Genomic DNA, 12,304 nt, shown 5'->3' with positions numbered 1-12,304 from the left:
AAACCACCCCATTCCTATTTCTGCTTTGAGCCGGAGCCCCGGTAATTTGTTACGTTATCCGCAGTAAAGGGTGAAGTCTACTGCCATATTTTACCGGCCAAACTCCATTAATACCATTTTTTCACACATCCTTTTATACAACCTTTTTTTTTTCATTAAACCCGCTACAAGTATTTATAAATATGTAATCTTCATGTTATCATGAGGCGGAGATAACTAAAGTTGTTCATTATGTGATTACACCACGTAATCATCATTCGTCTGCCAGTCTATCTGACTGCTATCTAAGGGCATAGTGTGAGTTTTTTTCACGTTAATGCAATCAAAATATAAACGCTCTGATTGGTTGGTTTATTTATTCACTTAAGGGTCTCCAACAAGGAATACACATTGAAAACACGAATAACAATACCATCAATATTAAAACTATGTGCTTCCTCAATTATAGGAGGCCACATCATGCAAAAAAAAAAATATATACATAAAAACATACACAATATCGAAAACTAAAAAAATACAACATAGAATAGTACTTTCATAGAACAATTAATAATGTGAAATATGGCACATCAAAAAAAAAAAACATAATCGGACAAATGCAATCACAGTCAAAATAATATCAGAAAATCAACTTAAACAAATAACAATGTCTGAAATCAAATTAAATTAAATTAAATTAAATTAAATTAAATCACATTAAATTATACAATAATAATATAATGATCCAAAAAATAACCAAATAAATAATCAAACACATATAAGCAAATAATCAATTAAAAATAATCAATAATTAAAAACAATCACACCCGATGCACATTAACGGTTACATATTTGTAATAATTTTCGATGCGTCAACATTCAGGAATCCAAACTACGTGCAATTATTTTTCTAAACTTTCGGAGAGAGTTGTGGAAGATATCGATATCATCACACGATTCTGACATTCTGGTTAATTTGAAATGGCCAATGAGAGCGCCGAACCTCATAAACTTTTCGTAATGTAAAACAAACTTGCACTAGGCCCTCAGATACTGTTTCAAAAAAGTAAATACGAATCAATCTTCAATGGATTATAGTGTTTTTGACAGTTGACTAATGCTAGGTATGAACCTTGAAAGTTATCAGTACTTAATGCTTAAGTATATTTTTACAATACACATTTTGATGATAATATTAAATGCAACTTGTTATCTTGTCATCGTAAGTTTGTTTCGTTCTTCCTAGCATTTGTTTTATTAAAATAGCGTAAGAGACGGTTGCCGTCGGGATTTGGTCTTTTCAAAATCAATCTCTGTTTCGAAATTATAACAACTGCGATATTTAACTCGTCTGCCAAGTACCTACCTATAGGGCAAGTGACCCGGTTGTGGCCATCGACCCCTTTGTGGCCATTTGAGCCTTCAAATATTTATAACTAAGGCATGGACAAATAAATTACTCTGTGATGTACAGTATTTAAAATATTGAATATTGTAGACACTGATACCGTTGGCAGCTTTAATGTGTCAAACTTCACTTCGATGCAACAGGGTGAAATTGTTAAGATCTTAACAAAAAGGCTAAGGTGAGCGGGTGAGGATTTGGTTTTTATTTTTTAAATCTTTGCTTATTGTTTGGATGTTTATGTTAATACTACATGAAGAATATATTGTCTAAGTGGAACTAAAGTTATTTTGTCGCCATATGTTTCTGAAGTGAGGTTATTAGAAGGTGGCCACTAATGGAGACAAAATTATGAATTTCTCCATCTTTGGCCACATGGCTGGCTAAAACTTTTGTACATAGACGCCCCACTTCTAGTCATTTATCGTAATTTATTTATTATTTTTCCTTGGCTTTACATATCAACAAATACATATTTTTCATTTTCAGAGATGCAATAAATTGCCTTCACACAAAGGGGAGGTCAGTTTACTTTGCAGCTTTTACCAACGTCATATAAATGTCGATCTCTTTATTTGTAAGTCAAATTCAAGTGAAGTAATAATATTCTATACTAGCTGTGCCCGCGACTTCGTCCGCGTGGAATAGTTATTTTAGGCATTATATTTATTTTTGCAAACAACTTTCTCAGCTTCATAAATTATAGCTGTTACCCACGGTTAATTTGTGCAATGAAAATTCGTGATAGCACTGGATTATGATTATAAGGAACACTCATTTCTATACTATATGTGTTTCCACTGTTATCCGGATACCTGCGCCTATAGGTTGGGTAACCGCCACCCCGGATTGTGTTTCAGAAATAAAATTCCTAGGGTACTTTATAGATGGGCTCGCTACATACGCGTTATAGCAGTGGTAAGTCCCCTCTTTGAAGAGTGGCTTAAGAGGCGTCACGGCGTCCTCACCTACCGCCTGACGCAGGTACTTACCGTACACGGAAGTTTCGGTTGGTACCTGTTTCGAATTCGGCGGGAGGAAACACCCGGGCGTTTCGTCTGGGTGTCGTCATTGCGAGGACCGCCCGGAAGATATGGTGGAGCATACAGTGGCGGTGTGCATTGCATGTGCTGAGCATCGCCATGTCCTTAGGGATGTGAATGGCGACGGTAACCTCTCACGTCCGGCTCTAGTTCAGGCCAAGGTGCGGAGCGAGGGGGAAAGGGACGCCGTCTCCCCCTTCTGCGAAGCAGTCATGCTAGCTAAGGAGGAGGCGGAGCGCGTGAGGGAACGATCCTCATCACGCCCCAGCCGTCGCAGAAGACACTCCGGGCGTCGAGGATCGCGTGACGATCCCCGGCCACCGTAAGCGCGGGTCTGCGGACGGCGAGTAAGAGTAGCTCGTCGCCCGATCAAAACCAGACCCGTGCGTACCGTGCGTCGCGTTCTGTGCGCGCCTCAAAGAGCCAGACTACTACAGATGGGACCCAATAGGGTTGATGCCCGATCCGGTGCTGCAGACAACGTAAAAGATTACCGGGGCCCCGGCTCAAATCAGAACGGGGTGATTTTTACACTCCTTCTCGCTTCACCCAAGGCAGGAGTAGCCAACGGATGATTTTCCCCCCTCAAAAAAAAAAGAGTACTTTCTAGAACAAATGTTTTATTTCATACATGGTGACGCAAGGTTATGATATCCTTAAGGACCATATTTTTATACCCTATCATATTTTTATGACAATAAATTGAAGAATTGGTTTTTTTTGTTTGTCAAATGTTTCAGCCGATATTATTGCACTATACGTAGAATCTGGTTGTACTTTATTAGACAGCCACAATAAAATGTGGGCGTATGGTAAACCGCTTTTTTGCCATTCTACGCTCTAAACAAACGCTTTCGATGGTCAATGATCAAAAAATGTTTTACTTCGTTAGTAAGACTATAATTTTTTTGAGTATAGTTACACCAGGCTCCGCGTCGTTCGCAAACAATGCCTCTCCTCCTGGCAGCGTCGTGTTTCGCACATCATGCGGCGCGGGTGAATTTTATATCGGAGTTATTTTAAAATTGTAATATCTTCTAAGATGTTTATTAAAGTTTAGTGATGTCAAAGACAATTTTGTTCACAATTAAATACTCTTAATGAACAACACATTTATTTCGATAAAGATTAATATTTTTCGTTAATACAACTCTTAACAAATAATGCATTAATTTCGACCCATTTTGATTACCATAAAAACGATTCTAGTAAGTTAATCCTAAAAGATAGACATATACTGTCGCTGACTTTTTTTTAGATCATTTTAAGAGGAATAATTCTTTCATACATATAATTTTCGTATCTTGAACCATTTTCGCAGCGCACGCAACGGAAGCCCTCAAGAATTAATAATTTCTCCCGTTTTGTCCACATTTTCCTTTATTTCTTCGCTCCTAATAGTTATAGCGTGATGTTTTATAGCCTATAACCTTCCTCGATAAATGGACTATCCAACACAAAAAGAATTATTCAAATCGGACCAGTAGTTCCGGAGATTAGCGCGTTCAAACAAACAAACAAACAATCAAACAATCAAACAAACTCTTCAGCTTTATAATATTAGTATAGATTTTCCAAACTAAATGAAAACCATTGTTTCTAAAATGTCAAATTTAATTAATAAGTAAATTTTGATTACTTTTATTGTATTTTTTGATGGCCAGAACTGGCACACGACTGTGGCCAGAAATGGCACGAATCTGGCCAAAAATGGCACAAACTCCCTTTTTTTCTTTTTTATACAGTTATTTTTCTATTGGACATTCTTTAAAAAAAGGGTTTTCTTATGCAAGGTAAATACATGTTAAATGGCTTTTTACAAGAAATATGTTCGTGATAACAAAAACTATAAGTTAAGAAAGCCTCAAAGTCGACAAAATTCTTAAAGTGGCCACAACCGGGTCACTTACGATATATTGTGACAAGCCCGCTTATTAACTAAAAATCACGGTTTACTCACGTAAATTAATGGGGAAAAGCTCTACTAGTTTCGAGTCACAGAGGGATTCTTCATCATAAGCAGCGTGCGCAGACGCGGCGACGTCTCGCACCCTACTAGAAGAGGCTGTAGACCGCGATTTTTAGCTAATTTAGTATGTCTCACGATAGTTATTAAAAAAAAAGCTCTATGTAGCTTGTTTAGGCTCAAGTAATGCCATAGTGTAGCCGGTAAAACAGTGACACTAGTTGTTGTTAATAATGACAATCAACTATCTACTTATTTTAATGAATAACTTGTATTATGTATACTTACTAATATTATTAAGCTGAAGAGTTTGTTTGTTTCTTTGAACGCGCTAATCTCCGGAACTACTGGTCCGATTTGAATAATTCTTTTTGTGTTGAATAGTGTATTTGTCGAGGAAGGCTATAGGCTAAAACATCACTCTATGACCAATAGCAGCCAAGCAGAGCGGGTGAAACCTCGTGGAAGTAGCTAGTGTATCTATAAAATAACTTAACAAAAATATCAGTACGGTAACGGTAATCAAAGACTTGTTAATTGCAACACTAACACCGCTGATTAAACAGCACTATCTCATGACCTTGTTAAAAAATAATAATAGACACGTTTTTGATAGTACACACTTAAATAATAATACATAACACCTATATACTTATGTACTTGAAATAAAACACACCATGTTCTTATGTACACACTCGAGATAAGTGAGTGTCATATACATTTATATATAGGTATATAAAGGTATAGGTATAAACTTATGCACTTAGTCTTTATATAGTACTTTTTAATAAACATTTACTGACTCGTTGTCAACGAGTCGCACTTGTGAGAGAGAGGTCACAAGTGCTACTACCAGGCAAGGGATCTCGGGATCCATTCCCGGGTCGTGCAAAGTACTGCTGGGCTTTTTCCGACTTTTCGCAGTTTGTAGACTTAGAGTGGCATTACGTGACGTAATGTACACCTCTGTCTACCCCTTTGGGGATAAAAGGCGTGACGATACGAAGACGACAAACATTTACTGTGTAATACTGACAATAAGCAGTGGACATTTTGTGGCTGATATGATGACTGACGATAACAATTCACTTTGACATGAGATGAGCAAACACAGCGGGTGTTTATTTATGAAGTTCTACGAGTTTTGTATGAAAATACTGACTCGTGACGTCACGAGTTGTTTAGTTGTCAGTTGCACATTCATTTTTTTTTACAGCGTCTTTCTTTATTCAAATTCTGTATTTGTTGCATGTTGCCAAAATATTTGTATACATGGTAGATGGCGCTTGTGAAGCTTATAGTCGCTTGTGAATTGTGAAGCATATTATGTCTCAAGAATATGGGATTATAGTAATATATTATGTATACTCTTTAATACAAAATTCATTGGTTTCACTTTACTAGCAGCTTCAGATGAAGTAGAACCATAATATTTTATTTTATCAATTAATTGTTGGGTTACTAGTAGTCTAGTATTTTTATGGTAGTTAAACTAAATTAAACCTATATAGTACATGTAATCACTGCAACTTATACCCCTTCTGTAGAAAGTACCACCAAGATTTTATGTTTCTGCTTTCATATTTCATTACAGATTTGCTTAAAATACACACAACATAGTTCAACTCGACCGGTTTGTATCTCGTTCATTAAATACACTTCGTCTACAAATTACAGTGATTACGATTACGTTATCATTTTCAATGGGTATCATTAACTGGTGAGCGTATCAGCTTCCTCGTGTTACTAGCTCACACTTTAAACTGGGCCACTTATTATGTTTCTATACTGAGAGATGTATAAAGTACCTAGATGTTATTGAAAAATATGCATAGATTTTTAAGTGGTTAATTTTTATCAAAAAATATTAAAAATGTTTATAAAATGACGTACCTAACGTAAGAGTTGCACATTACGGCGCGTATTGCCACTGTACAATGTACACCGATTTTTTACCATTTATGTTATTTTAAGTCCCATGTAATACGTGGTGAGCCTATTGCCATATACTGGGTACATTTTCGGACTCCGTGTTACTATTACTGAGATATTTTTCGAAATGCCAAAAAAAGCTCAACAGTACTTTGCCCGATCCGCGAATCGAACCCGAAACCTCTTGCCCGACAGTCGCTCTTGCAGTGATTTTAAAATCATAACAATAAAATCGACCTAAATACATCAAGTGTCAAATATTCCGGACAAGGACAACGATAACGTTCTGCTCTGAAAAAAAAAATATTACTTATCTGTGACATGTCACTGTCACTGAGCTTTGCGCGGGAAATTAGGTGATGTAGGCTGTGTAGGCTACCGTAATCTGCCCGCATATTTATTCCACAAAAGATAATATTTAAATTAAGCATTATAAATTGTGGTAAATGTATCTACGTTGATAAAAATTAAGTAAGCCGCACTTTATCGCCCACTTAAATACGGCCAACCATTTACTTTCTAGACTTTTTTATTTACTTTATCATAAGCCAAATAGGCGGAGTTTATATAAGCATAAAACGTGTAAAAGCTTTTTACCAGTTAAACTTAATATAAACTCTAGGATGTTTTTGTTGCGAAATAGTCCAAACGATTAATCATATTTCTTTTGTCATCTTAAAAGTGATTTAGGTACCTACCTACACATTTAAGATCTTAAGCATGACCATTTTTTATAAAGTGATAAAATTATATACCAAGATAACTGATATGTATAATGTCCCGTAGTCCCTCATAAGTATAATTTATGATCATGGCATTTTCGGATTATGTGGTATTACTAGTATGGCTATCTAAATCCGTAGGTACCCATAAGTTCTACTCAGCTTGAATAATGGCAACACTAGTTTTTAAATTGCGTCATCGACATAATATGGACATTTTTGGCTACTTTTCTATGTAACTATTTTAAAACTTTAAAATAACAGAAAACACACACACAACGTCACGCCCCTTATCCCCGAAAGGGTAGGCAGAGGTGTGTATTACTGTGTGTGTACGCAATGTACACAGAAAATAATAAACAGAAAACTTATTTATATTATATCCTATATATACAGGATTACAGAGGTAGGTAGATTTAAATAATTTTCTTTGTGACTGCACAAAAGTTTCCTTACGACTTGATAAAAATAAATTTAGTTCCTTGATAGAAATTGTAGATCATTATGTAGATTGATCTCCACCCACAGTCCACAGCAGACAGTCGACTACTCAATATTCATTAAAAAGTAGCGTCACCCTCGCTAGAAGTCTATCAGTCTATAAATAAACTTGTATTGCAAACAATAGCCCATTTGATCGCAGTGAGAAAGCGAGTAAAATCGTCTGGTCTAGACGCATCTTTGTAATTACATTTCAAACAAGAAAGAATTTCTCATTAAGTCTCAATTCTCAATACACTTGTACTGTTAGTCGATAGTTCTTTTCGCGCGGTAGCTGTAGGCGGGAACTTTAATGTCTAGTGATGGGAACGTGTTACTAAATTATTAGGTACCATAGATTTTAGTAATTTTTATACTTTTTCCGATATAAATAATAATTATGCGATAAATGATATTTACTAAATTAACTAGAACGTTTCTCCATTAATATACGTACTAGTACAACCATGATTTTTAGTTAATTTTTATATTTTATTTTAATAATTTTTTTTGTGTTTCCTTTTGCTATTTTTTTTGATTAATATATAGTTCATTTTTAAAAACAGCTTAAAATATTATATTTTATAACTTATTATATTACGTACTTTAATATTTATACAAATGAAAGAAATCACATTCATGGCTTTCCATTCTCTTCGGCTCGTTGTTATCGCAGTAACCTTCATTTTATTGCTTTGAATTTTATGGCTGTTAGGCTAGGTTAGGTTCTATATTCGTTTCGTTACACAGCTATACACACAAGTACTTATTTTGATAAGAAAAATATATACATGACAGATTTATGGTTATGATATATTCTCAGCAAATTTTGTGTGAAAAAATTGATAGCTATAAGTATCATGTATCTGTGTGTACATGATGAGGAAATATATCAAGGACAATGTGATATCTAACCCTAATTCATATTCTGTCCACAGTATAACCTTCACCCTTTTAAGAGATTATTCTCTTCTCATCTGAGCTGACCCCAATAGATAACAAGAGTGTGCTGTCAGTGATTTGAGAAGAGATTTTTATCGAATCGATATTCGATCCAGACAAGGATAACTATGAATTAGTCAAGTAATTCAAGTAATTTGTACCTACATCATAAACGGAAGGTAGATTTATTACATAGAGATTTGATGTCAGCCATTATAAATCTAAAAGGTCACTCGATATTATATATGTAGATTAATTCATAAGAGTAAGTAGGTGAAGTCACTATAGTTATTATAAATTATACCAATTGCAGCAAACTTCTGTTATTAAAATAATAATCTTTAATGACGTATTGTTTGTCGAATGGCGTTAATAGGACTGCAGCTGTGATCACAATACAGTACAAATAAGACAGTAGTAAAACTAACCTAGATTTTGTTAAACATGTAGCATTAATACCATTAAATTAAAAACTGTATTCTTAAATAGATGATCAATGATATTTATTTTTGTCGAATAGCGTTATAATGTAGTTCTATCACATGTCAATCTTTCAAATAATTAGATGAGGCAAAACTAACCTCCTTCTGTAAAACATTCTGATTAAAAAGACAAAGACTTTCTTGACTTTCTTGAAAAAAGCTAATATTTCATGCACATAAATGGTCCAATTATAATAAACGTATTAAAAATATTCTTATCTAGTTTATAGTTTGAATCTAATTAATTATATCGCACATTCTCTTCACTGCTTGCAACTTACGTATTTTTTATGCAGCTTGTGCACTTAGCAACGCGCCAGATGAAATTTTTTACTTACCACATTGTTCTCTAATGCGCACACGCAACCATTATTCGATTATAGTGTTACTTTTAATTTAATAAAATGATAAATAGCAAAATAATCTTATTTTGAATGAGACGTTTTCATTTAATTTTTTGGTTGGTTCGTTCAATCTACTTGATCGTTGAAGTATTTAAATTATTTTTTTATCACAGTAACGAGAATCGCTAAAGACTTGTTGTGCACTTTGTTACTGAATATGAAATATCTAATTTATTTTTTAAATTAGTTCTCGAGAAAATCCAAAAAACAATCGATTAAATTGGAACAAAAAATACTGCTGTAATCGATTTATTTTTTATCGATTTCTAATGCTGCAATTAATGCACTTAGCAACAGTAATAGCAAATGTTTTGTACATTAGGTACGCTAGTTTTTATTCTACCATTGTTCCGTACTTCACGCATGCTTGCAGTTTGCAGTACTACTTGAAAGCAAAATGTTTTATATTGAATAAGTATATAGAGACAGCGAAAAATCCATAATCCCATATAATCCAAAAAAAACTTTTCTTCAATTTTATTAACTTAGTAAGTACTTAATTTGATAATCTTCCCACTCCTGCTCTCATAATAAATGAAAAAGTTTTGAAATATGGGCAAAAAAAATATTGAGAACTTAATGAAAATACTGTCAACAATCTGCGGGCTTGGGAATACAGACTTGTGATTTTAAAACAAAAATTATAACGATAGACGTATGTTCACCATTTCAATTCCGGTTGATAAATCATACAAGGCCATTTAATTTTAACATTACATCTGTCGACCTGTATTCCTTTGAATACCGCAATTTGTTACTACTGCTGTTGTTATTACAAAACTGGACATTGTGATCTTCCCCTTTCTAATAAAACGCCTCTTTGTCCACAGTCGGCACAACCACGACTCACTTGACGGTGGTCAGGGTGAACAGTGACCCTACTCCAGTCAAAGACCATCAGGTTCCCGTGTTCCTCTACAGCAGGCATTCCTTCGTCGCTGATCAATGGGACCTAACTACTAACCAGGTAAGATTAGTTTTTAAACTCTCAATCTAGTCTTAAAACTGATGTTTTAAATAAATAAATAAATGTCTGACTGATCTTAATCTGAGAAAGCTGAAATTATACTAAACGATTTTATGTGCAGATAACTCGACTCAAATCGGATGTGAGATACTAATCGACTAAATACAATTTATTGGTTTACGTCAACCCTAACAGTTGTGTCAACTTATTCGATGATACGTAACGAGGGAAAGCTAAATAGTTACCAAGCTACCCTTAATTGAGGAAAAACGATGATTATGTCAGCCTGTGGCTCATTAGGGACTGTCATAACATGTGGTTTTTACCTTGACAACTGACAATTATCTCCATTGAACAGGCAAAACTTTATTAACAACTTTTTAATTTAAACATATTATTCTTGCGTTCTTTTTTGGTACAATAGCAAAAGAGCAAACAAAAATCATGTAGGCGTTAGTTATTTATACGCGATACGTGGGAGATAATTATTTTTACCAACATCCAATCAATGAACTGAATAATTTGCGGCTTAATAAAGGTTAGTATGGCGTCATACAATTATTTTATAGGTTAGTAATTGATGTAGGTTAGTTTAGTAATGAAAAAACCAACTACGTACGCCAATACGGTTAGTTGAACACTTTATTCAATTGATGGCTATTAAATACGCAATTAGGTTTTTGTCTAGTAATAGGTTTAACTAACTACAATTTCAAACGTTTCACTCACTTGTAAAGCCTTGTCCATGGTAGCTAGTAACAAAACGAAATTGTTTTTGTGAAACAAATCTTATAATATCGGATTACTAATCTTATTTGTAAGTACTTAGTTGCTGCCTCTTTTGTTTCACTGAATCTGAAGATACTTACGTAAACCAAATGAGTTTTAGGATAATATGCTTGAGGCATTTATTCATTTTGAAAAATTAATTGTGCTTTTGCTTTACATAACTATTTTGTCTTTGAAAAAGTACGCAAGGAAGGAAAATTAACATATTTTCGATTCGATTTTTTGGAATTAAAGTTAATTTGAAATGTACTTTAATTCTTTACCTAATACATTTACTGCTAAATACTTTTGCGCAAGTTTTAGTCGATTATGGAGAACGAGTTATTTTGGACAGCGCCTGCAAGGTAACTGGAACTGTCAACATTTGCATACCATTGAAATTCTTTGGTGTGGTAGACTAGACAACTTCGACGGTTTTGACGTACTTTATGGCCTATACACATGATGAATGTATTATTACGAGTCTGTTTAGGCTAACATTACTAATGAATAATTATGTTGTGTTGTTTAAATTTGTATAAAATCGACTAACAATAGATACGTACCTGTTCATGTCCCAACACTAACATGCGTTAAAAATTCAAATTTTAGAATGCACTATGTTAAAAAAACAATACAATATTTGAAATAATAATAAACGAGTTTTTAGTGCGTAAAAAGAAGCGTTCATTATTAAACTAAAACGCTAAACATTTCTAAATTCAAAATCCCTATTTTTTCTTTTTTTCCGTCAGCTACTTATGATTTTTAATGCCCATACATTGAATATTGATTCGATGCAATATTAAATGGAATCAGACAAGCATAACTCGTACATTAGTACCAGTTACTCATTAATTATTGATATTTCCATAATGCAATTAGCTTTACGTACATATGGCGGGTGCAACGACCTCGCCCACTATTGGCACAAGTGCTAGTCAGAGTGACATAACACATTATAACATTGCATTGTTCCACGATACTAAAATTAAACGTAACTACAACGCTGTTAAAATACCGCGAGAAATATTAATTTTAATTATCTTAATGTAATGTGAACAAAACAAATGGGAGACATCTGTTTTCGTTAAAAACATTCCGCGATTGTGTCGAAATAAAAACAGATATTTGGTTTCGTAGATAACATTGTTTTAAATTTTGAGTAATGGCAACTGCCATGTAGTAGATACTGATGTTCGTTCTAGTTAAAT

At 34.1% G+C, this 12,304-nt stretch overlaps 1 protein-coding gene across 2 annotated transcripts in view; it reads left to right on the top strand.

Moving 5' to 3' along the window:
• The window catches only part of LOC118269207 (GATOR complex protein NPRL2), a 59,170-nt gene that overhangs the window by 9,326 nt on the left and 37,540 nt on the right, over window positions 1-12,304 (top strand). For both annotated transcript variants that reach the window (XM_035584199.2, XM_050703101.1), the window contains exon 4: window positions 10,186-10,322. In XM_035584199.2, coding sequence (XP_035440092.1) covers window positions 10,186-10,322 — 137 coding nt within the window. The remainder of the gene's footprint in view (window positions 1-10,185; window positions 10,323-12,304) is intronic.

This window comes from Spodoptera frugiperda, chromosome 2 (genome assembly GCF_023101765.2).
Source record: "Spodoptera frugiperda isolate SF20-4 chromosome 2, AGI-APGP_CSIRO_Sfru_2.0, whole genome shotgun sequence".
NCBI lineage: Eukaryota > Metazoa > Arthropoda > Insecta > Lepidoptera > Noctuidae > Spodoptera > Spodoptera frugiperda.
The sequence above is the reverse complement of the archived record's forward strand: the minus strand, read 5'-3'. Positions and strand labels throughout refer to the sequence as shown.